Source organism: Heterodontus francisci, chromosome 2 (assembly GCF_036365525.1).
Source record: "Heterodontus francisci isolate sHetFra1 chromosome 2, sHetFra1.hap1, whole genome shotgun sequence".
Classification (NCBI taxonomy): domain Eukaryota; kingdom Metazoa; phylum Chordata; class Chondrichthyes; order Heterodontiformes; family Heterodontidae; genus Heterodontus; species Heterodontus francisci.
In genome coordinates, this window is record NC_090372.1 from 103,312,193 (window position 1) to 103,338,781 (window position 26,589).

The following is a 26,589-nucleotide window of genomic DNA, read 5'->3' on the forward strand; positions in this document are numbered from 1 at the left end:
AGTTATTCAATGGCAGAAAACATCTCGACAAAGCAAGATACATCCTCTAAATGATCATGAGGAAGTCAGATGACAAATCACTGATGCACAGGTAGAAGGAAGTCAGCATTTCAAAAAAAAAAACACGAAAAATCATTGCTTGAGTTGTTGAAAGGACAATCTGTGCATGCACAAGATCCAATCCTGAAAGCCTGGAACCCAGCAAAAGTTGTTGTTGAAGTTGAGACTCCGAGATCATACATCATCGAGACTGAAACCAGTAAGCAAATGAGAAGGAACAGAGTCCATATTTGGTCTACATCAGAACTGGTAAAGCAGAGACAGTCATCAGCAACATCACCAGCAAGTGGTGCAACATTAGCAACATCACCAGAGAGTGACACAACATCACCAACATCAAGCACATTTTCTACAGCACCGCCAGTACAGCATGCCAACTCATTGCAGAGAGGGATGACGACAACCAAATCCACGAGATGGAGGCACAATATCTTACCACTGGAACAATATTGTTAATAATGCTGTGAAAGAAAATGAGCCATCAAAGAGTTTTAAGGTGTTCACAGTTACAAGTATAATTGTAAAAGTTGATTATAAATTTTCTTTAGTAGCCAGAGAAGAAAAAAATTATTTTTGGAAAAATAACACTGATAGTAAAAGATATTTCAATAAAGAAAGAGGGATGTTATATTGTGATTTCATCCCAAAATGATTTACTATCTATATTCATATATATTCATAATACCACATCAACCACTACTGCACTACCATCTATGTATCGAGCATACATTGCATCATTCTGCCACGTGAGCGACGTGTTAAATATAAGAGATGCAAGATCCAATATGTGTTAAAAAGTATGATTATTTCAGAGCTCTGGGAACTACAAGACATAATAATGGCCTCTGGTTTTGGACTCTCCCACAGGAGACCTTTATCAGGTCACCACTCGGCTTTATCTTTTCCAGAGAAAAGAGCCCCAGCCTGTTTTGTCTTTCCAGATAGTCATAAACTGTCAGTTCTGATTACGTCTATTAAGTCTTTTTGCACTAAAATAAAAGCAAAATACTGCAGATGCTGGAAATCTGAAATAAAAACAAGAAATGTTGGAACCACTCAGCAGGTCTGGCAGCATCTGTGGAAAGAGAAGCAGAGTTAACGTTTCGGGTCAGTGACCCTTCTTCGGAACTAGCAAATATTAGAAATGTCAAAGGTTATAAGCAAGTGAGCCGGGGGTGGGGCAAGAGATAACAAAGGAGAAGGTGTAGATTGGACAAGGCCACATAGCTGACCAAGAGGTCATGGAGCAAAGGCAAACAATATGTTAATGGTGGGTTGAAAGACAAAGCATTAGTACAGATAAGGTGTTAACAAACTGAAGATTGAACAGCAGAAAGAACAAACGTGAAAAAAACAGTGGGTAAGCAAACTGAACAAACTACAATGAAATGAAATAAACAAAAGAAAGAAGAAAAAAATTTGTAAAGAATGTAAAAAAGAAAAAAGAAAAAATAACTAAAAATAAAAGTAAAATGGAGGGCCCGTCATGCTCTGAAATTATTGAAGTCAATGTTCAGTCCGGCAGGCTGTAGTGTGCCTAATCAGAAAATGAGATGCTGTTCCTCGAGTTTGCGTAGATGTTCAGTGGAACACTGCAGCAAGCCCAGGATAGAGATGTGAGCGTGAGAGCAGGGGGGTATTGAAATAGCCAGCAACCGGAAGCTCAGGGTCCTGCTTTTTCTTTTGTTTATTTCATGTCATTGTAGTTTGTTCAGTTTGCTTACCCACTGTTTTTTTTTCATGTTTGTTCTTTCTGCTGTTCAATCTTCAGTTCGTTAATACCTTATCTGTACTAATGCTTTGTCTTTCAACACACTATTAACATATTGTTTGCCTTTGCTCAGTGACCTCTTGGTCAGCTATGTGGCCTTGCCCAATCTACACCTTCTCCTTTGTTATCTCTTGCCCCACCCCCGGCTCACTTGCTTATAACCTTTGACATTTCTAATATTTGCTAGTTCAGAAGAAGGGTCACTGACCCCAAATGTTAACTCTACTTCTCTTTCCACAGATGCTGCCAGACCTGCTGAGTGGTTCCAGCATTTCTTGTTTTTAAATCTTTTTGCACCTTCTCCAGTGCTTGTGTGGGAGGGGCACGGAATTCTTAAATTGGTGTATGCAAACAAAATGGTTATGCATTTAATAGGAACTCCAAAGCAATTTTTTGAAGGAGTTGCGGTACATCGTTTACCAATTCCTGAATGACAATGGCAAAGTGCTATTACTCTTGCTAATGGTAATGGTGCAAGGACTGTTTACTCTCCCGTCCAGTGGAATCAAGGCAAGTGATGTTGCAGTGGGCCCGGTGCCACCGACCACTCTCTTGTGTCATGATTGGAAACTGACATGCTTTGACCCGCCTCCTGCCTTCACTTCCCTGTCCTTTGCGGCTTTGCTTCTCTCGGGATTGTGCAATTACAAATTATCTCTCGATCCACACAAACCGGATCTATTACAAACACTTGTGAGCAGGGCTTCCACGAGTCGAGAGTTTCGTTCTCTTTTCCTCCACTAAGCATGGTTCTACAACTGCAATCTAACCTCTCTTTTTCACAGGGGGTCAGGCTGATGTTTTACGCCCTGACCCCCAGTGAATCCACATTCAGAGAGCTGGAGGAGGTACAGGACTACGTTGAACAGGTGAGCTACACCGTTTGGTTCATCCTGTCAACAGGTCTCTTTCGTTTGCTTTGGTTCTCACTTTTTCGGACAGGAACAAGCAAGTTTTACGAACAGTACTTCCGGGACAATGGATTGCTACAGAGTTCCTTTCTAAATGTAGATTACTAGAGATCTGACGGGGAATTAAATAAGTAACAGGCCAAGGGTTGTGTTTGTTACAGTGCAAGCGAACACAAAACACAGAGTGTGTTACAAGTGAGTAACAGGTTGAAAGAGTGGGCTGATATAGCACTGGAAGCAGCTCAGCTGGTTTTTATCAACCCCTTTGTACGCTTTATATTCTGTAGAAACATGGCAATATCTTGTCATATCTGTCTCTTTACCATTCCGATTCTCGTTTCTTTATAGATGGGCTGTGGCGATTAGTGACAGATGGACAGTTCCAAATACTGTGCCATGTAATTGCAACCAATACTGTCTTATATAGTTAGACCTCAAGTGAAATCAGGATTTATCTTATTGCTAGTTTCAGTTGCAATATTGAGAAGTGAACTTCTGAATCCTAAGTTCCATTCTATCCTTGAAGCACACTCGAATCTCTGTATTCTGAAAAGTATATACAAGATAATTTTTAGCTGAAATTATTATTGTTGCAACAAATGGGCTAGGATTTTGCAGTAGTAATGAAGTCTTGTCACCTGCCAAATCTCTGCCCATTTTTCTCTGACCTCCGTGTTTGAATCCTGTTTTTGCTCCCATCACAGTACCGAAATGACTGTTACCAAAGTCACAAGTGACGTCCAAGTTCACTGTGACAAAAGTAAACTATCCCACCTCATCCTCCTCCACCTATCTGCAACTTTTGACACAGTAAACCACAAAATTCTGCTCCAACGCTTCTTCACTGTTGTCCAGCTGGGTGAGACTGCACTTGCCTAGTTAAATTTTCATATGTCCAGTTGTAGCCAGAGGATCACCTGCAATGGCTTATCTACCAGCTCCTGCACAGTTACCTCTGTCCTTGGCCCCTTCCTATTTCCCACCTATTTGTTACCCCTCAGTGACATCATCCAAAAAGACAAATGTGTTTTCATATGTACGTTGACAACACCCAGCTCTACCTCGCCACCATGTCTCTAAATTATCAGATTGCTCGTGTGACATCCAGTACTGTATGAGCAAATACTGCCTCCCATTAAATGTTGGGAAGACCAAAGCCACTGTCTTCAGTTCCTGTCACAAACTTTGTTCCCTAGTCACTGACTCCATCCCTCTCCCTGCCAACTGTCTTAGGCTGAATCAGACTGTTGGCAACCTTGGTGTTATATTTGACTCTGAGATGAGCTCCCTAGCACTAAACCCTAAGGCCATCTATTTCTGTTGTATTTACTGGGGCTTTAGACTAATGCAAACATAGTCGAAAAGCTGGCATAGAGGTTGAACACTGAACTTTATTGGGAGGCATTTGCTTACATCTTCCACTAACTGAGCAATATGGCTGCAACACGTGACATTACATCACTTCCTGTGATGTATATGTTTGCATAAACATATTCAAATGATTATCTCAACATACTAACTAATGTACTACCACAACAATTTCTATCTCCATAAAACTGCCTGACTTTGCCCTTGTTTCAGCTTATCTGCTGCTGAAATATTCATCCATGCCTTTGCTATCTCTAGGCTTGATTATTCCAATGCACTCCCTAATGACCAACCTAGTTCTACCCTCCACAAATTTGAAGTTATTGAAAACTCTGTTGCTTGTGCCCTAACTCGTATCAAGTCCTGTTCACTCATCTTCCTGTGCTCGCTGATCAAGCAATGTCTCAATTTTATAATTCTCATCCCTGTTTTCAAATCCCTCCAGGGCTTCACTCCTCCCTATCTCAGTAATCTCTTCCTGACCTACAACCTTGCTAGATCTCTGTGCTCAGTCAATTCTGCCCTCTTGAGTATTCCATATTTTAATCGCTGCACCATTGTTGGCTGTTCCTTCAACTAGGCTGTGCCTAGGTCCTAAGCTCTGGAATTCATTCCCTAAATTTGTCCGTCTCTCTAACTCTCTTTCCTCCTTTAAAACCTACTTCTTGGACCAAGCTTTTGATCATCTGGCCTAATATCTCCTAATGTGGTTCGTTGTCAAATTTCATAATGCATAACGCTTCTGTAAAGTGATTTGGGGAATGTTTCATTCTGGTAAAGGTGCTGTATTAGTGCAAGTTGTGTTGTTGAGAGGGATGAGGGAAGTGTCTGGAAATCTGAAAGTAAGTATGTATTCATTTTCCTCAGTGGTGGTTGGTATTGGGAAGAGCACGGTGGGGGCAGAATATACCCTTAGAACATAGAACATAGAACAGTACAGCACAGTACAGGCTCTTTGGCCCATGATGTTGTGCCGAACCTTTAACCTACTCTAAGATCAAACTAACTACCTACCCTTCATTCTACTATCATCCATGTACCTATCCAAGAGTCGCTTAAATGTCCCTAATGTATCTGCTTCTACTACCACCGCTGGCAGCGCATTCCACGCACCCACCACTCTCTGTGTAAAGAACCTACCTCTGACATCTCCCCGAAACCTTCCTCCAATCACCTTAAAATTATGCCCCCTGGTGATAGCCGTTTCCACCCTGGGAAAAAGTCTCTGGCTATCCACTCTATCTATGCCTCTCATCATCTTGTACCCCTCTATCAAGTCACCTCTCATCCTTCTTCGCTCCAATGAGAAAAGCCCTAGCTCCCTCAATCTTTCTTCGTAGGACATGCCCTCCAGTCCAGGCAGTATCCTGGTAAATCTCCTCTGCACCCTCTCTAAAGATTCCACATCCTTCCTATAATGAGGCGACCAGAACTGAACACAATATTCCGTGTGGTTGAACCAGGGCCTTATAGAGCTGCAGCATAACCTCGCGGCTCTTAAACTCAATCCCCCTGTTAATGAAAGCCAACACACCATACGCCTTCTTAACAACCCTATCAACTTGGGTGACAACTTTGAGCGATCTATGGACATGGACCCCAAGATCCCTCTGTTCCTCCACACTACCAAGAATCCTGTCTTTAAGTCTGTATTCCGCATTCAAATTCGACCTTCCAAAATGAATCACTTCACACTTTTCCAGGTTGAACTCCATCTGCCACTTCTCAGCCCAGCTCTGCATCCTGTCAATGTCCCGTTGCAACCTACAACAACCTTCCATGCTATCCACAACTCCAGCAACCTTCGTGTCATCGGCAAACTTGCTAACCCAGCCTTCCACTTCCTCATCCAAGTCATTTATAAAAATCACAATGAGCAGAGGTCCCAGAATAGATCCTTGTGGAACAACACTGGTCACCGAGCTCCATGCTGAATACTTTCCATCTACTACCACCCTCTGACTTCTATGGGCCAGCCAATTTTGTGGCCAGACAGCCAACTTTCCCTGAATCCCATGCCTCCTTACTTTCTGAATGAGCTTACCATGGGGAACCTTATCAAACATGTTGCTAAAATCCATATACACCACATCCACTGCTCTTCCTTCATCAATGTGTTTTGTCACATCTTCAAATAATTCAATTAGGCTTGTGAGGCATGACCTGCCCCTTACAAAGCCATGCTGACTGTCTCTAATCAAACCATGCTTTTCCAAATAATCATAAATCCTGTCTCTCAGAATCCTCTCCAATAATTGTTCTTTAATGGTTGGAATTGCACACCAGCCATTAGGGCTTACATTTTTTGGGTTTAGCTTTGTAACTACAGCCAAGCCAAATTTTAAGTCTAAAACAAACTGAAAATGCACTCCCAATATCCAGTAGTTCTCGTAGAGAATCCAAGGTCAACCAACAACTAGAGAAGCATAGTATTTTATTGCCCTCTTGAGAATTCAATACCCATCTTTCTTGCCCGACCCAAGCTATTCTTAAGATGGACTCTGAACATGTTACTGAATAATATTACTCAAGTAATACAACTATGGAAGACCTTCATTATATGGATGTACAAGTAAATGTGCAGTTTATAATACAGCACTTATTCTGTAGTGTGCCATGATCTGATTTAAAAAAAAGTTACAAGTAAACAAGCTGTTGTCAGAGGTTATCGGAATAGCTACTTTGAATGAACCATTGCCACTGAGAAGAGTGCAATGTAGAAAATGCTTTCAACTGTTAAAGACCAATCCAAAATTAATAGCTTAATTCTTGTGGCAAGACATGTTACTAGCTGATGTTTGTGTGTACAGTCCAAAGCAGAAATCAATTTTTATGCCACTGGAAGTAAGACAGTCTATCAGAAAACAGTTATCTTAAATAGCAGGCCAACACATGCCTGAAAGGTCTTCATGTCAAATTGGCAATTAAAGGTTGAAAACCTCGATTGTGCGGCCAGATGTGAAGGATGGAGCTCACTGTTCATTATGCGGCAACTTTCTTTAACCAGGCATCTGATACAGCGCGGCACCCTCTAAGAAGGCCCTGTGTGAACAGGGCGACCTAAGAACGTAAAAAATAGGATTAGGAGTAGGCCACACAGTCCCTTGAGCCTGCTCCACCATTCAGTATGATCATTGTGGATCTTCCATGTCAACTCCACTTTCCTGCCCTATCCTCATATCCCTTGAGTCCATAAGTGCCCAAAAATATAATGGTCTCATTCTTGAATGTACTCAACAACTGAGCATCCACTACCCTCTGGGGTAGAGAATTCCAAAGATTCACAACCCTCTCAGTGAAGAAATTTCTCCTCATCTCAGTCTAACTTCTTAGCCTGAAACCAGGACCCCCAGTTATAGAGACATCAGCTTCTCAGCATCTACCCTGTCAAACCCTCCAAAAATTTTATATTTCGTTGAGATCACCTCTGGTTCTTCTAAACACCAGAAAATATAGGGTTAGAGTACACGAGTAAGGAAGTCTTGCTGCAGTTGTACAGAGGTTTGGTGAGACCATACCAGGAGTACTGTGTGCAGTTTTAGTCTCTGTACTTAAAGAAGGATATATTTGCCTTAGAGGGGTGCAATGAAAGGTCAATAGATTGATTTCTGGGATGAGATTGTTGTCATATGAGGAGAGATTGAGCAGAATGGGCCTATACTCTTTGGAAGTTAGAAGAATAAGAGGTTATCTAATTGAAACATGTAAGATTCTGAGAGGGATGACCAGGTAGGTGCTGAGAGGCTGTTTCTCCTGATTGGAGAGTTTAAATCTAGGAAAGATAGTTTCAGGATAAGGGGTCATCCATTTAGGACTGAGATGAAAAGAAAGTTTGTCAGAGGGTTGTGAATCATTGGAATTATCTACCCCAGAGGGCTGTTAATGCTCAGTCATTGGGCAGGACATCACTGCAGGAGTTCCACAGGGTAATGTCCTAGGTCCAACCATCTACAGCTGCTTCATCAATGTCGTTCCTTCCATCATAAGGTCAGAAGTGGGGATGCTCGTTGGTGATTGCACAATTGTTCTGTCCTTGGAGGCAGGCACGGGGGCTGGGGGGAGGGGGTCTTCCATTTCCCCGCCCTCCCCCCCACCCCATTCCTGACGTCACCTGGGCCCCCTGCCATTTTTTCGGGTTAAGGAAGGCTGAGAATGGCCTTCTAGACCCAGGCCAATTGAGGCCCTTATGCAACCAATTAATGGCTACTTAAGGGCCGTTTCCCACGTCCACCTCAATTTTGTTGAAGGGGAGGGGCCCGCTGCCATGGGAAGATACTGCCAGGTAAAATCTGGTGGCCTCCTAGCGGGGTCGGGGAGGGTGTTGCTTCTTTTTGGGGGTGATTCCGGGCCCCTGGAGAGCCCCCCCCCCCACCCCAGTGGCACTGACCACCCCCCCCCCGCCCCCCCTACTCCCGAGAGGACCCCTTTGCCTCCCCCAACTCTCAGTAACACCATCCCCAATTCCATCGCCAGGGCTTGCCTGATTGGCCCCTATGACCCTGATCCCACTTACTTCGCGCGGGGTCGTCTTCAATCTTCTACTCTGCAGGGCCTCCTGGAGTACTGGCAGACGCCACTGTGAGCAGTGGCGCTGCCGGTACTGCAGAGCTGACGGCCTTCAGGCTGGCTGGCAGCTATGGAGGCAGGAAATCATCCCTTAAAGGGATTGCTCCTTAACGGCGGGCAGTTAATTGACTGCCCACCATGGAATCGCACTGGGGGTTCAATGGAGGGCCGAGTTGGGGTCTCCCTCTGCCTTTCTACCCACTACTGGGATCCCTGTCACCAGAATAAAATCCGGCCCATTGAGTTTATTCAAGGCTGAGATTGATTGATTTCTGGACTCTAAGGTGGAATCCAGGGATATGAAAGATAGGTTTTCATGACCACTGGGTGTCTCAAAGTGCTTTACAGCCAAGGAAGTACTTTTGAAGTGTAGTCACTGTTGTCATTTAGAAATACAGCAGCCAATTTGTGCACAGCACACTCCTGCAAATAGCAATGCGATAATGACCAGGTAATCTGTTTTTTTTGTGATGCTGATTGAGGCATAAATATTGGCCAGAGATAACTCTCCTTCAAAATTCTGCCATGGGATCTTTTACTTCCACCAAAGAGAGCAGCTGGGGCCCTCAGTTTAATGTCTCATCCGAAAGACGGCACTTCTGGCAGTGCAACACTCCCTCAGTACTGCACTAGAGTGTTAGCCTTGATCTTTGTGCGTAAGTCTTGGAGTGGGATTTGAACCCAGAATCTCCTGACTCCAAGATGAGAGTGCTACTAACTGAGCCACAGCAGGAAAGTGCAGTCGAGGTTGAGGATCAACCATGCTGTTATTGAATAGCAGAGCAGGCTCAAGGGACTGTACGGCCTACTCCTGCTCCTATTCCTTAAATTCCTAATATTTTGTAACAACTGCTTGTGTGGCATCTTATCAAATGCCTTTTGAAAATCCAAATATACTACATCTATTGGTTCCCGTTTATCTACTCTGTCAGCTATAGCCTTATCATTTTCCAATTGCCCTGTTACCATGTCCCTATTAATAGATTCTAGCATTTTTCTAGAATCTGGTGAATTCTGGAAAATCAAAATCAGTGCATCCACTGTCCCTGCAGCTACCTCTTTTAAAATCCTAGGATGTAGGCCAAGAGGATTTATAGGCTTTTAGTCCCACTAATTTCTTCGGCAGTTTTTCTTTACTATTAGTTACTTTAGGTGCTTCACTGTCATTAGATTTCTGGTTCTGCACACATTCAAATATGTTCTTTTTATCTTCTACTGTGAAGAATGACACAAAGTATTTGTCGTCAGGACACAATACTTTTCCAGCTTTCCTTTACCAAAACGACAGAATAGGAAGCTAGGTAAAGATGGAGGGGTAGCACTGTTAATCAAGCATGGCATTGGTGCAGTGGTAAGAGATAACTTCGGTTCGGGAAATCAGGATGTAGAATCGTTTTGAGTGGAGTTGAGGAATAGTAGGGAAAGAGGTCACTAGTGGGAGTGGTCTACAGGCCCCCAAACAGTAATCACAATGTAGGACGAGTACACAAGAAGAAATATTGGGTGCTTGTGATAAAGGGACAGCGATAATCATGGGTGATTTTAATCTACATATAAACTGGAAAAATCAGATTGGTAATAGTAGCCTGAATGAGGAAGTTTCTTAGAGTAGCACATTCTGGAACCAACCAGAGAGCAGGTTATATTAGACTTGGTATTGTGTAATGTGACAGGATTAATTAATAACCTCAGAGTAAAGGCACCTCTAGGTAGCAGCGACCACAATATGATTGAATTTTGCATCCAGTTTGAAAGAGAGAAGAGTAGGTCTAAGACTAGTATTTTAAACTTGAATAAGGGCAACTGTGTGGGCATGAAAGCTGAGTTAGCTGAAGTTAACTGGGTTACTAGGCTAGGAGATAAATCAATCGAGAAGCAGTGGCAGACATTTAAGGGGATATTTCAGAATACTCAGAATAAGTATATTCCTACTATAAAGAAAAATTCTAAGGGGAGGACCCACCATCCATGGTTAAGTAAAGAAGTTAAGGAAAGCATCAAACTTAAGGAAAAGGCATATAATTGCACAAAGATGAGTGGCAGTTCAGATGATTGGTCAGAATATAAAGAATGGCAGAGAATAACTAAAAGGTTAGTCAGGAGAAAGAAATTAGAGTATGAGAGGAAGCTAGCTAGAAATGTAAAACTGGATAGCAATATAACCCCTCTATTCAAGAAGGTGGGTGGGGGGTGGGGGGGGCTGTTGGGGAGGCAAAAAACAGGTAACTATAGGCCAGTAAGCTTGACATCTATTGTGGGGAAGGTGTTAGAATTGATCATTAAGGAGGTTGTAGCTGGGCACTGAGAAAAACTCAAGGTAATTGGGAATAGTCAGCATGGCTTTGTGAAAGGGAAATCATGTTTAACCAATTTGTCGGAGTTCTTTGAAAGAGTGACATGTGCTGTGGATAAAGGGGAGCCCGTTGACGTACTGTGCTTGGATTTCCAGAAGGCATTTGATAAGGTGCCACATAAAAGGTTATTGCACAAAGTAAGAGCTCATGGTGCAGGGGGTAACATATTAGCATGGATAGAAGATTGGCCGGCTGGCAGAAAACAGAGAGTATGCATAAATGGGTCCTTTTCTGATTGGCAGGATGTGACGAGTGGAGTCCCGCAGGGGTCTGTGCTGGGGCTTCAACCTTTTACAATTTATGTCAATGACTTAGATGAGGGGAGGGATGGCATGGCAATTAAATTTGCAGATGACACAAAGATAGGTAGGAAAGTATGTTGTGAAGAGGACATAAGGAGGTTGCAGACCGATATTGATAGGTTGAATGAATGGGCAAAAATCTGGCAGATGGAGTATAATGTGGGAAAATGTGAAGTTGTTCACTTTGGCAGGAAGAATAAAAAAGCAGAGTATTACTTAAATGGAGAACGACTGCAGAATTCCAAAGTGCAGAGTGATCTATATGTTCTAGTGCAGGAGTCACAAAAGGTCAGTATGCAGGTACAGCAGGTAATAAAGAAAGCTAATGGAATGCTATTCTTTATTACAAGAGGAATTGAAAATAAAAGTAAGGATGCTATGCTTCAGCTATACAGAGCATTGATGAGACCACATCTCGAATAATGTGTGCAGATTTGGTCTCCTTATTTAAGGAAGGATGCAAATGTGTTGGAGGTGGTTCAGAGGAGGTTTACTTGATTGATACCTGGAATGAGCAGGTTGTCTGATGAGGAAAGGTTGGACAGACTGGGCTTGTTTTCACTGGAGTTTAGTAGAGTGAGGGGAGACTTGATTGAAGTTTATAAGATCCTGAACGGTCTTGACAAGGTGGATGTGGAAAGGATGTTTCCTCTTGTGGGGGAGTCCAGAACTAGGGGACACTGTTTTAAAATTAGGGGTTGTCCTTTTAGGACAGAGATAAGGAGAAATTTTTTCTCTGAGGGTTTTGCGACTTTGGAACTCTCTGCCTCAGAAGGTGGTGTAGGCGGGGTCATTGAATATTTTCAAGTCGGAGGTAGATAGATTCTTGTTAGGCAAGGGAATCGAGGGTTATTGGGGGTAAACGGGAGTGTGGAATTCGTAACGCAAACAGATCAGCCATGATATTATTGAATGGCGGAGCAGGCTCGACGGGCTGAATTGCCGACTTCTGCTCTTAATTCGTATGTCCTTTAAGAAATATAGTTAAATATTCATACCTGTTGCGATGTATTCACTTTGGGCTATGATAACAGCCACCTGGTTGAGATTTCTCCCAGATGTTACAATGAAGGCTGCTCCCCAACTCAGGCCAGGCATCTGTTACATTATTTGCATTGATGTATGACTGTACCAATGGTTGAATTCCAGTTTAAATTCACAGGAGATTTACAACACATTTATACCAGTCTGATGTAAATGTCCCAATTTGTAGCTGCACACAGAACTTTGAGCAGAAGGTGAACATTATTTTCTCTGAAATTTGATCTCCGAAATGAACCGTTTATACTTCCCTAAGTTCTTGATTGTGCTGCAAATCCATAATGAGTGCAGTGCATGTGTGGATAGGATATAAAAATGAAATATTGAGAAGCAATAAAAACTGGTAATAGGCAAAAAGAAAGGCTGAAAGTTGCTGTCCGATTTACTCGTGGTTAACAGTGAATGGAATTGCCTTGCCATTATTCTTAACGTAGAATCCAGGACATTCTTCCCTTCTAAGTACACAAGCTATTTCTAAAATTGCCTAGTTAAGAACTTAAGTTAACAGGCAAGTGTATAAAATTTACTTTTTGCAAAAATGCTTGAGATGACTCATTTTGTTTGCCATCCTGTCCCTTGATGTCGACAGGTAAGAGTAAATGCAAAAGAATGCTTTTGAGGTTTACTGCAAGGATCAGTACCAGAGCTTTAAGAATAAGTCTCCTGGATATATATTTTCTTTTTCTAGATTCCTTCATTATCTGTGAAAAGCTAATTTCTTCACAACCTCGTTGTTAGTAACCCAGCACCCACGCATCATGTTGTATACTACAGTTTCAGCCTTTCATATTGAATGAACATTGGTAACATAGAAGAAAGCTTCTTGTTGAGGTTAGATTTAGATTTTTTTAGATTTTTTTTTTAGATTTAGAGATACAGCACTGAAACAGGTCCTTCGGCCCACCGAGTCTGTGCCGACCATTAACCACCCATTTATACTAATCCTGCACTAATCTCATATTCCTACCACATCCTCACCTGTCCCTATACTCCCCTACCACCTACCTATACTAGTGGCAATTTATAATGGCCAATTCACCTATCAACCTGCAAGTCTTTTGGTGGTGGGAGGAAACCGGAGCACCCGGAGAAAACCCACGCAGACACAGGGAGAACTTGCAAACTCCACACAGGCAGTACCCAGATTTGAACCCGGGTCGCTGGAGCTGTGAGGCTGCGGTGCTAATGTAGAATTAAGTAGATGATGTATGGCACAATGTTAATCCCTGAATTACATAATAGCCTACTTCATTTCCGTTGGAGTAAAGCTAAGGCAAGATGAAGCTGGAACTGAATTACATTACACTAGCATAAGCTCAGTTGTTTTTATTTAAGATTTCAAAGAGCAATAATTATACATTAGTTCATGAGATTTATTGGCAAAGGTGATTCTCAGCAAATCTATGTCACCACAGCATTATAGTATAAGTAGACTTTTCAGCAGTGCGTTACCTGCTTATATTAGCAATGCATTGGTCTGGAGTTTGCGGTCAGTGCGAAGCAAGGTGCTTGCTGCTGACCTTGAAGTAAGCCTCGCTGAGGGCTTTAGCAATCTCTGGCAAGAAAATCACCTCTATCTCCATGCAGTGATGCTGCAACTCATTGCAGCGTTCTTTACTGGACATTTGCAGCATGGAGCTGCAGTGATGCCATCAGGCTGTCCAAGCAGCCAATCACATTAAAGGATTTTCAACCAGGAAACAGTAAATAGTAAAATAAAATCACTTTTACAAAATGTTTACAAAGATCAAATTAAAGATTGGGGTGGAGGTGGAAGCTAAAATATTCTGTAAAAACTTAAAAAAAATTATTAAAAGAATTTAGTTTTAAAAAATCTACCAATTCATCATTTAACAGCATGCTACAATTAGTAAATTATTTTTTCCGGGCCAGTTCTGTTGTTCATCAAATTTTATTAATCACTTCGCCGTTAAAAACCTAGTTACACCTGATTGAACAAGGTGTAACTTTTTATGGGGTTTCTAACAGCAATTTGGGGGCAGGAAAATTGAACTTCTCGCTGATTTGATTGCGGGCTCTGGGGTAGGGGGTGGAGGGGGTGGTGCACAAAGCACAGCTTGTGTTGGAGTCCTGAGTGACAGACCACAACTTTCCACACTAATCTGCACATGCCTGACATTCTAAAGTTCTAGTCAGTTTCAGTGGGATAATGGTGGCGAGCAATGATGGTTTGCCGTCAACCCCCTTTACAGCCCCCCCACCCCACCCCCACTAAATATTTCTTCCACTTGATTCTTTTAACCCTTTTTACTATTTACAATGATACCAAAGATTGCACCTCACACCAGTGATATCCTCTGACATAATACTTATTAAAGTAAAAAACATACAAGAATTGTCAACTGGGGCTTAGCTTGTAACCCAGAGAACATGGTGCTATGTAGCTGCCTAGGAGAGGAATGTTTTCGGGCAGAAATGGCTGAGCAAGCAAGGGCTGCTTTGATTGCCTGTGCAAATACATACTCTTTGGACGTACTTCAAAGATACAGCGCAAGAGGCCCATCGACGCAACTGTTCAGAGACAATGCTGGTCAGATATATGATTAGAAAAAAGTGGGATAGATGTGCATGCCATTGACCTAGGAGTTAAACTTGCTATCTTTTGCATCTTCGTGTTTATGCAACTTCATTTTGATTCTCTCCTTGGTGCGACTGACACAAAGGAATTTTATATTGCTGGACTTGGAAAAGAGAGTAACACTAACATTTTGGCTGCAAAATTGGGCTCCATAGCGCTGACAGTACGACGTTACAGGAGCAGGCTCGGGAAAGAAATGGTAGGGGTCCACCCCAGAACAGTTCCAGTGCTGCCCGCTCCAATTGCCATGTTTTGAAGGGTGATCGCGGAGGCGTGCCATGATTGCGCCGGACGTACGCAGAGTAGGCAGTCCATGTCAGTTAGCATCTAATGCTGATTTGACACATGAGCTGCCATTTTCAATGTTACTGACCCTCTTAATGCCCTCTCTTAAACACGCACAGCTGAACATGAGTTCAGCTGCATGAGGATGCCCACAACAGCGGTATTTAAAGGGATCACCATCCAACTTTCAGTCAAGGTACTTTTGATTGTCGACTTGTTGCAGCAGAATTAGTGGAAGCACTCTGTTGGAGGAGGAGTTGACAGAATTTCTTTCAGTTAGAAGGGAATGGGGGAGTGGTGCAGGACCTTTGGAAGGAGTTGTGTGGCTTGGAAAAGCCTCTGAGAACACCAGTTGGTCCCAGTCATGGCAGCTATAGTTGCTGTAGCATCAAAGCAAGACTGAGCAGAGGCATCAGAGAGGAGAAGCTGTTTGAAGAGGGGGCAGATGAGGGCTCTCAGCAAGAGGCCTTATCCAACTAGGGTCTTTGAAGATCATTTCTCCTACCTGGATCTCAGCCGGGAGTAGTATCTGTAGTGCTTCACCAAGAGGATGGTCGCAGAATTCTGCCACCTCCTTGAACCAAACCTGCAGCCTTTGAGCAGGGCGAGTGCGGCACTGGCAGAAGCTGTCAAGGTCACCGTAGCCCTCAAGGAGCGGGCACGTGACTTTGCTAGATAACAGGCTTCCTCATGGTTCAGGAAGCCATTGACTGCACTCACGTGGCCTTGTGGCTGCTGCATCTCAATAGGGAGATGTACCGTAACCGCAGAGGGCTCCATTCCCTCAGTGTGCAGTTGGTGTGCGATCACATCCAGACCATCATGTTGGTGAATTCCCGCTATCCTGGCAGCAGTCACGATGCTTTCATCCTGCACCAGTCAGCTGATCCAGCCATTTATGAGCCATCGTGTTGAACCAGAGGATGGCTGTTCGGTGATATGGGCCACTGGCTGTACACATGGCTGATGGCTCCCCTTTGCCACTTGTCCGCATGTGAACAGCATTCCTACAATGAGAGCCGTGCTGCAACTAGGAGCGTCAAGGAGCAGACCAGTGGTGTCTAGAAGCAACGGTTCTGCTGCCGGGATGGCTCGGGGGGTGCCCTTGAGTCCTTGCTGGAGCATGTCTTGTGATTCATGGTTGTCTGCTGAATCCAACGCATTCTGGTCATCATGAGGGCGCATCTCTTGACAAGGACTTGGTGAGTATCTCAGGAGGAGGAGGAAGCTGGTACATTTTTGCTCTGGATGGACTGTCCTCGAGTGTCTCAACAGACTTTGGTTGCTGTGAAAAACTCCCCAGATCACCACTGCTCCATGCTTCCTCACTTTACCATCCCTCTGTTATGGACCATCACAGTGTCCTCTTGACTAAAATCCTGAAATAAATGACTCCACAAAACAACTTTTCCATATCAACTTTATCCAACAACACTTCCAAAAATAAATACAATTTTCAGCTTTGTGCATTCCTGAGTACCTTTGCCTGGCCTAGTGCTCCTATTGTGGCTGGTGGAAGGCTCCTGACTTTCACTGGGGGAAACTGCAGATGAACTTGTAGGATAACCTCGAACAGCTCTGGGCATTGAGGGCCCGGATTTGGATTCCACTATCTCGGCATGGCGGCAGCAGTTTGGGCTGATTGGCTGACAGCACTGAGAGGTACTGGTGGAGTGGCAGTGGTGGGAGCATGAATGCTGTCATCGTGGGAGAGGACAGCAGGTTCATGCTCTACAGAGCCTCTGCCACTCCCCTGGGTGGTGCCTCAGCAATCCTAGTAATCTGCTGGAGCAGATTGCTGTAAGAGCCTGCAAGCTCCTTTGAGCATTGGTATCTACAGCCATGATGGCGGCAGTCTAATTCTGCATGGCATCAAGCTGGTGTTGCATGGCAATAAGCTGAGATCTCAAGACTTCAGCCTGAGCTTCCACTGCAGCACTCAGATGTTGGATGGCTTCTGCCTGTGCTACAATGGAAGCTGAGACATTGGCCATCAGGTGCTGCATCATGGCAGGGTCCGCAGGTGTCCTTGTGAAGTTGGCCACCACTTCCATGCTGGAAAGGATGGCTGCAAACTCTGTGCGAAGCCCTGTGCCAAACTGTCCTCTCTCTGGAACACAGCATTCATGCTCCCAACTCTGCCACTCTGCCAGTACCCCTGATAGTGACGAGGCTTTCTGGCAGGCTTGCCAGTGTACCAAGCATTTCTGTGTGCATGGCTATCAGCTTTTTCCTATATGCCATCCCATTGAAGTCCTCATTTGAGTCCTCTGCAGCAGAACACTTTTGTGACCTGACCCTCCGGGGAGCTGGCACCCAAGCTATCCTTTCCCCAAGGCCTCGCTGCAGCCCATTATTGACTCACTCTGTGCTGATCCTGTCTCTATACTGCCCTCTAAGGTATGTGCAGTGCCAGTATCTGAACTGGTGGCTGTGAATGTCAGATGGTGCTGTTTCCTCAGAGATCTGTCTTCCTCTGGGCCTTCATCTTCAGGCACCACTGACTAACTAGGCAGCAGTTCTTAGGTATCTGAAAGCATAAATGCACGAGGAGAAGATTGGGGTGAGGGAAGGGGAGGGTGGGGCGGAAAAGGAAGAGTTGCATGATTACACCATCTAAAGCTTGTACATCATACCAAATTGTGGGATGGTGATGAAGTGGCATTTCAGAAGGTACATAAGGCAGGAGCATATCACTGTCCTGGATGATTTCAATAACACTGCTTGCCATGGCTTTAGTGATGGTTGCATCAGTAATGCTGAGCACTGTCTCTTCCATGAGGGTGAAGATGTCGCTGTGCCTGTACCCCATCAGTTTGTGACTGCTCCCTCCTGTTGTGGACCACCTTTTTGTGCAAGAGAGAAGGAAGAGTGTTAGTGAGTGTGTTGCTATGTGATGGGTAATGTGCTTGTCATAGGTTTCATATATTATTAGCTATTCAGCTATGAGCTGTTGATGTGAGGCTTGTAGCAGTGCTAAGTGTGTGAGGGTGAGGTGAAGCATTTGAATGTTGGGCATGAGTCCTGATTGATAGAATTCTGATGGGTGAGTGATGGGAGTGTGCTTCAGTGAGCAGTGTTAGAGGATGGTGGTGCAGTTGGCAGGATATGGCACTTGGAGTTGTATTCACTGACCTTGATCACTCATGTGAGGTCATTGAACCTCTTCCGGCCCTGTATTCAGGTTCTTGGGTTCAGACTCGTGGCATTGACCTCCAGGGCCACCTGCTCCCAATGCCTTTGCATTGAATGTCTGGAAGGCCTCCTGGCCCCCAAGGATAGAGCATTATCCATCCCCTTTCAGTCTCCTGGACTAAAACCTCCAAAGCTGCCTCTGAGAACTTAGGAGCCCTCTCTCTCTCTGGCCTGCTGTACCATTTCTCCTGTTTCTTCCTGCTCCTACAGTTTTTCCCAGCCACTTTCGAAATCTGCAGTCAGAATGCACCTCCCCTTTAAGAAGTGCAGGATAGCTTTAATTGGTGCTAGCCTTGCATGAACTTGGGGGCCCCCTGCTGAGCGTGCAGGCACCCATCAACGTGTCGAGCAGTGGGTTGCACACTATAATCATGGACGTGAAGTTTGTGTGCTGCCTGCATTATTTTCAACGGACCGGGTAATCGCACGTCGTGATCTCCGCACCTGTTGCCTATATTTATTAATTGATTGCTAAAACTAGGAAATCAGAAACTGATGAAAGGTTAATGTTGTTTCTTTCTGCATTGACACTGCCAGACCTGCTGAGTATTTCCATCATTTTCTGTTTTTATTTCATACTTCAATGCTGTTTTACATTCAATAGTTGCTAAAAGCCAACAATTTCATATTGGTATCTGTTGTTGTAAAGTTTCACCCAAAGGCAAAACTTTTGATTTGGTGACAAACATTGCATTATTTCCATAAATTTAACACCAGATATAAACGTTTTACATAGGACTAAAACTCCCTTTGGTTGAATTTGCTTTTGTTGACAGAATCTTCCTTTCACGGGCAAAGTTTCAGTGTTCTCTGTTTAATTTAATAGTGCAGGTCATGCTTCAGACTAAATGATACTTGAAGCTTGTCATTCTTTTTACACCAACAATTTAGCCAGCAACGCATGCTCCATCACTGTAGAACAAATCTCAATTGAGGAAGAGTAAGAAACTAATTTAACAGACTTACGATAAATTTTTTTATTGCAGAGGAAAGGATTATTATGTGTAAATAAACATGCCTTGTAATTATAATAACAGGCTCCCCTGACCTTTATTAACTTCAAACTCTTGAAATGTTGTTAGGTTTATAGATTTTTGCAGAACAACTGTTTCCTATTTATTTTATTCTTAACCATAACAATGCTACACACTTGCAAACATAGAACAAACAATGAATGGCAGTGGTTTATGGCTCTCAAAGCCACCAACTCCATTTGTTTGTCATAATATGCAGCATGATTTTTGTTGCTATAAAAAACAATTATCCAATGATCATAGCAATATTCACCTAGTTTTATACTATAATTTATATTGTTACATATCTTTTTGCACCAATTGAACATGAGATACCTTTTATAATGATTGAGAAACCAAAGTGAAAGACCAAAACACAGTGTAGGAGACCACTGTCGTATAAAATAGTAAAGGAGAGGGAGAGGGAAGTCGATCTAGAAGTAGTGATTAGGTGCTGTCAAGCCAAGAAAAAGGATGGAATGGTTGATTGAATTTCTCAAATCTAATCAAAGTAGAAAACTGTGAATTGAGTCTTGGTTTTAACAGCGAGCATGTAGGTGAGCAGAAGGGTGTGTAGGAAGCATATTTGAACAGAAGTCTAAAATTAACTTTAGGCCTCACAGACAGCAACGTGGTCCCTTACCTGCAGCCATCCAGGTTACCGTCGCCCAGGTTGTTCCAGGGATCAGCTGCGTACCATCTTGCACTTGGCAAGCCAACAGACAGGTCACAGATACCATATTCTGAAGGGTAGGAGACGACGTCCACTTTGACACAGATGGCTCAAAGGGCTTTGCCGCCTTCGATGGATTTTTTTAAGTTCAAGAGATCATCGATTGTACCCACGTGGCCATCAAGTCACGGACAGAGCAGCCAGTCAGAGTCCTGAACAGAAGGCGCTCTCAATCATTGAATGTCCAACTGTTCTGTGACCACAGGGAGTGAATCTTGTAGTTCTGCACCCAGTTCCTGGGCAGCTGTCATGACTCCTTTATCCTCCAAGAGTCCCAGGTGCTGCAACTCTTCAGGCCCACATCCAGACTCCTTGGGTGGCTGCTGGGGGATAAGGGTTATCCCCTAAGGAGGTGGCTCCTGACGCTGTTATTTAAAACAAAAATCATTCATGGGATGTGGGCGTCGCTGGCTAGGCCAGCATTTATTGCCCATCCCTAATTGCCCTTGAGACGGTGGTGGTGAGCTTCCTTCTTGAACAGTTGCAGTCCATGCGGGGGAGGTACACCCACAGTGCTGTTAGGAAGGGAGTCCCAGGAGTTTGACCCAGCGACAGTGAAGGAGTGGCGAAATAGTTCCAACTCAGGGTGGTGTGTGACTTGGAGGGGAACTTGCAGGTGGTGGTGTTCCCATGCATTTGCTGCCCTTTTCCTTCTAATTGCTAGATGTCGCGGGTTTGGAAGGTGCTGTCTAAGGAGCCTTGGTGCGTTGCCCCAGTGCATCTTGTAGATGGTACACACTGCTGCCACTGTACGTCAGTGGTGGAGGGAGTGAATGTTTGTGGATGGGGTACCAATCAAGTGGGCTGCTTTGTTTTGGATGGTGTTGAGCTTCTTGAGTGTTGTTGGAGCTGCAGCCATCCAGGCAAGTGGAGAGTATTCCATCACACCCCTGACTTGTGCCTTGTAGATGGTGGACAGGCTTTGGGGAGTCAGGAGATGAGTTACTTGTCGCAGGATTCCTAGCCTCTGACCTGCTCTTGTAGTCACGGTATTTATATGGGTACTCCAGTTCAGTTTCTGGTCCTTGGTAACCACCAGGATATTGATAGTGGGGGATTCAGCAATGGCAATGCCATTGAATGTCAAGCAAAGGGAGATGGTTAGATTCTCTCTTGTTGGAGATGCTCATTGCCTGGCACTTGTGTGGCGCGAATGTTACTTGCCACTTATCAGCCCAAGCCTGGATATTGTCCAGGTCTTGCTACATTTCTACACAGACTGCTTCAGTATCTGAGGAGTCGCGAATGGTGCTGAACATTGTGCAATCATCAGAGAACATCTCCACTTCTGAAGTTATGTTTGAAGGAAGGTCCTTGATGATGCAGCTGAAGATGGTTGAGCCTAGGACACTACCCTGAGGAACTCCTGCAGTGATGTCCTGGAGCTGAGATGATTGACCTCCAACAACCACAACCATCTTCCTTTGCGCGAGGTATGACTCCAACCAGCAGAGGGTTTTCCCCCTGATTTCCATTGATTTCAGTTTTGCTAGGGCTCCTTGATGCCATACTCGGTCAAATGCTGCCTTTATGTCAAGGGCAGTCACTCTCACCTCACCTCTTGAGTTCAGCTCTTTTGTCCATGTTTGAACCAAGGCTGTAATGAGGTCAGCGGATGAGTGGCCCTGGCGGAACCCAAACTGAGCGTCACTGAGCAGGTTATTACTAAGCAAGTGCCGCTTGATGGCACTGTTGATGACACCTTCCATCACTTTACCGATGATTGAGAGTAGACTGATGGGCTGGTAATTGGCCGGGTTGGACTTGCCCTGCTTTTTGTGTACAGGACATACCTGGGCAATTTTCCACATTGCCGGGTTGATGCCAGTGTTGTAGCTGTACTGCAACAGGGGTTGGCTAGGGGCGCGGCAAGTTCTGGAGCACAGGTCTTCAGTACTATTGCCGGAATATTGTCAGGGCCCTTAGCCTTTGCAGTATCCAGTGCCTTCAGTCGTTTCTTGATATCACGTGGAGTGAATCGAATTGTCTGAAGTCTGGCATCTGTGATGCTGGGGACTTCAGGAGGAGGCCGAGATGGATCATCAACTCGGCACTTCTGGCTGAAGATTGTTGCAAATGCTTCAGCCTTATCTTTTCTACTGATGTGCTGGGCTCCCCCATCATTGAGGATAGGGATATTTGTGGAGCCACCTCCTCCAATTAGTTGTTTAATTGTCCACCATCATTCACGGCTAGATGTGGCAGGACTGCAGAGCTTAGATCTGATCCGTTGGTTATGGGATCGTTTAGCTCTGTCTATTGCATGCTGCTTCCGCAGTTTGGCATGCAAGTAGTCCTCTCTTGTAGCTTCACCAGGCTGACACCTCATTTTGATGTATGCCTGGTGTTGCTCCTGGCATGCCCCGCTGCACTCTTCATTGAACCAGGGTTGGTCTCCTGCCTTGATGGTAATGGTAGAGTGGGGGATATGCCGGGCCATGAGGTTACAGATTGTGGTTGAGTACAATTCTGCTGCTGCTGATGGCCCACAGCGCCTTATGGATGCCCAGTTTTTCATTGCTAGATCTGTTCGAAAGCCATCCCATCTAGCACGGTTATGGTGCCACACAACACGATGGACGATATCTTCAATGTGAAGGTGGGACTTAGGCTGCGCAAGGACTGTGCGGTGGTCACTGCTGCCAATACTGTCATGGACAGATGCATTTGCGGCAGGTAGATTGGTGAGGATGAGGTCAAGTATGTTTTTCCCTCTTGTTGGTTCCCTCACCACCTGCCGCAGACCCAGTCTAGCAGCCATGTCCTTTAGGACTCGGCCAGCTCCGTCAGTAGTGGTGCTACCGAGCCACTCTTGGTGATGGACATTGAAGTCCCCCATGCAGAGTACAATGGCCTTACGACCCTTAGTGCTTTCTCGAAGTGGTGTTCAACATGGAGATGTACTGACTCATCAGCTGAGGGAGGGCGGTAGGTGGTATTCAGCAGGAGGTTTTCTTGCCCATGTTTGACCTGTTGCCATGAGACTTCATGGGGTCCGGAGTCGATGTTGAGGACTCCCAGAGCAAATTCCTCCTGACTGTATACCACTGTGCCGCCACCTCTGCTGGGCCTGTCTTGCCGGTGGGAAATGACATAACCAGGGATAGTGATGGCAGTGTCTGGGACATTGTCAGGTATGATTCCGTGAGTTGATTCTGTGAGGCTGTTGCTTGACTAGTCTGTGGGACAGCTCTCCCAACTTTGGCACAAGCCCCCAGATGTTCGTAAGGAGGACTTTGCAGGGTTGACAGGGCTGGGTTTGCCGTTGTCGAAGCCGGTTGTGTGGTCCGTCCGGTTTCCTTCGTTTTATTGATTTCGTAGCGGTTAGATACAACTGAGTGGCTTGCTAGGCCATTTCAGACGGCATGTAAGAGTCAACCACATTGCTGTGGGTCTGGAGTCACACGTAGGCCAGAACAGGTAAGGACAGCAGATTTCCTTCCCTAAAGGACTTTAGTGAACCCAGACACAGATGGAGAGAGGCACTACAACGAGAGCCATCTCATAACATGGACCTGCATTGAACAGACCATTGGCCTCTTGAAGATGCGCTTCCGTTGCCTTGACTGGTCAGATGGTATCTTCCAGTATGAGCGAGCCAGACTGTCCCTTATCATTGTCGTCTGCTGTGTCCTGCACAACGTGACCTTGCAAAGAGGCCTGCAGATATATGAAGAGGAGGAGCTGGGACACACTGCAGCTCAGAGGAGGAAGAGGTGGAGGAAGGGATCACTCGAGGTGGCCGAAGCCCAGGCAGCGGAAGACGCCTGTCAACGGTGTCCCAAACCTCAGGGTGAACTGTAAGCTGACATGTTAGCAAGGGCCACACTGTTTTACTGCTGTGACCCATAACTGCGAGGTCCCTTTGCCAACCATGAGCGTTCAGATGTAGGGTTCCTCCACCAACATTATCCAACGTCATAAGGCATGTGCCTCATGTCCCTGCCACCCAGCCCACAATGCTAAGTCCCCCTTCTGAGATGAGACATTAACATCACATCTGTCAGAGTGATGACATAAAGAAGCTATATTGTGATGGAAACAAAATAAGACAGATGTCGACAATAGCACCTAGGTAACCTAGTATGTGAATTCAATGGCGCATTCCACTCCCTAACACTTCTTCAGGGTGCTCCCTACTCACTGCCTCCAGCTGAGATGCCTGTGGCTTCCATCTTTGCCTTCGAGGTGCCCACGGGAGCCCCTACACAGGCTGTCACACCTGCATCATTGCAGGGGCTGCCACTGTCACAGGGCCTTGGCACACAGATGGCTCCTGAGTTAGAGGGGTGAGGGGTTGAAGGGTGGCGCCGGTGCCCGCTGAGGGGTGGCTCCTTCATCTGCCGCTGTGACTGTCTCAGCTCTTTCCTGGCGCTCTTGGATGCCGGATGCGGCCACTGACTTGGGTCACAGCTGACATCCACTCTGAGCGTCTCAGCGCCATCACTGACAGTGAGTGGTCAATGCTACAGGGAGTTTCATTCTTTCTGTGCCTATCAGCGGGCTGCTCCTGGACCCACTCAGAGTGGTGTTGCATATAGCTCTCCAAGAGGTTACCCAATCTCTCAATGGAGGAGCTCATGTGATTGAATCCCTGAGTCAGGACAGACCACATACGTTGCATGGACTCCTCCATTACCTACCATGGCTCCTCAAGGCCTCCGGGACTTGCGAAAAACAAGAATTTTTCTGCCTCTGGTTCTTGAGGAAGTCCCTCCTTGCCTGTGACACGCAAGACCGAGCATTTTCACCCAGTGAAATATCGCTATGTCTGTCCTTCATCCTCTGAGTGGGATTGACCACAGGTGACTCTGCCTCACCCTCCTCCTCCTGCTCACACGTGCTGTGAGGTTCACCCAGTGCTCCCCTTTCTACGCGGATCTAGGGTTCAACTGAGGTGTGTGTGGCTGTGCAAGTGGAAGATGCTGAGGTATGATGTGATGGTGCAGGTTCTGTGGACATACCCCGTCCACCCCTGCCATCTTCCAGCCGGGGATGGTGGTGCCAATCCAGCAGGTTCACTTTGCTCCCGGTCTGTAACTGGCTCTGTTTGAAACACGAGAAAATGGAAATGAGAAGTGACCCTACTCAACAAGTGCCCAGCATAACAATTTTCTCAGATGACAGCAGTCTATGATCCATAGCACACATTGAGTCTGCTCCATGCCCTTCACTTTTTAAAAATTCATTCCTGGGATATGGGCGTTGCTGTCTAGGCCAGCATTTATTGCCCATCCCTAATTGCCCTTGAACCGCTGCAGCCCGTGTGGAGTAGGTACACCAATAGTGCTGTTAGGGAGTTCCAGGATTTTGACCCAACGACAGTGAAGGAATGGCGATATAGTTCCAACTCAGGATGGTGTGTGGCTTGGAGGAGAACTTGTAGGTGGTGGTGTTCCCATGCATCTGCTGCCCTTATTCTTCTAGGTGGTAGGGGTCACAGGTTTGGAATGTGCTGTCTAAGTAGCCTTGGTGCATTGCTGCAGTGCATCTTGTAGATGGTACACACTGCTGCCACTGTGCATCGGTGGTGGAAGGAGTGAATGTTTGTGGATGGGGTGCCAATCAAGTGGGCTGCTTTGTCCTGGATGATGTTGAGCTGCTTGAGTGTTGTTGGAGCTGCAGCCATCCAGGCAAGTAGAGAATATTCCATCACACTCCTGACTTGTACCTTGTAGGTGGTGGACAGGCATTGGGGATTCAGGAGGTGAGTTACTCGCCACAGGATTCCTAGCCTCTCACCTGCTCTTGCAGCCACAGTATTTATTTGGCTACTTCAGTTCAGTTCAGGATGTTGATAGTGGGGAATTCAGTGATCATAATGCTGTTGAATGTCGAGAAGAGATGGTTAGATTCTGTCTTGTTGGAGATGGTCATTGTCTGGCACTTGTGTGGTACAAATGTTACTTGCTACTTATCAGCCCAAGCCTGGACGTTGTCCAGGTCTTACTGCATTTCTACATGGACTGCTTCAGTGTCTGAGGAGTTGCGAATGGTGCTGAACATTATGCAATCATCAGAGAACATCCCCACTTCTGACCTTATGACTGAAGGAAGGTCATTGATGAAGCAGCTGAAGATGGTTGGGCCTAGGACACTACCCTGAGGAACTCCTACAGTGATGTCCTGGAGCTGAGATGATTGACCTCCAACAACCGCAACCATCTTCCTTTGTGCTCGATACGACTCCAGCCAACCGAGAGTTTTCCACCTGATTCCCATTGACTTCAGTTTTGCAAGGGCTCCTTGATGCCATACTCGGTCAAATGCTGCCTTGATGTCAAGGGCAGTCACTCTCATCTCACCTCTGGAGTTCAGCTCTTTTGTCGATGTTTGAACCAAGGCTGTACTGAGGTCTGGAAAGAGCTATCTAGTGACTCTCTTGCTTACA

The 26,589-nt window shown here is 45.3% G+C and overlaps 1 protein-coding gene across 1 annotated transcript in view; it reads left to right on the top strand.

Moving 5' to 3' along the window:
* Nucleotides 1-2,441: 2,441 nt before the first annotated feature.
* The window catches only part of agmo (alkylglycerol monooxygenase), a 479,661-nt gene continuing 455,513 nt past the window's right edge, over nt 2,442-26,589 (top strand). The window contains exon 1 of the mRNA XM_068009453.1: nt 2,442-2,700. Coding sequence (XP_067865554.1) covers nt 2,578-2,700 — 123 coding nt within the window. The 5' untranslated portion in view covers nt 2,442-2,577. The remainder of the gene's footprint in view (nt 2,701-26,589) is intronic.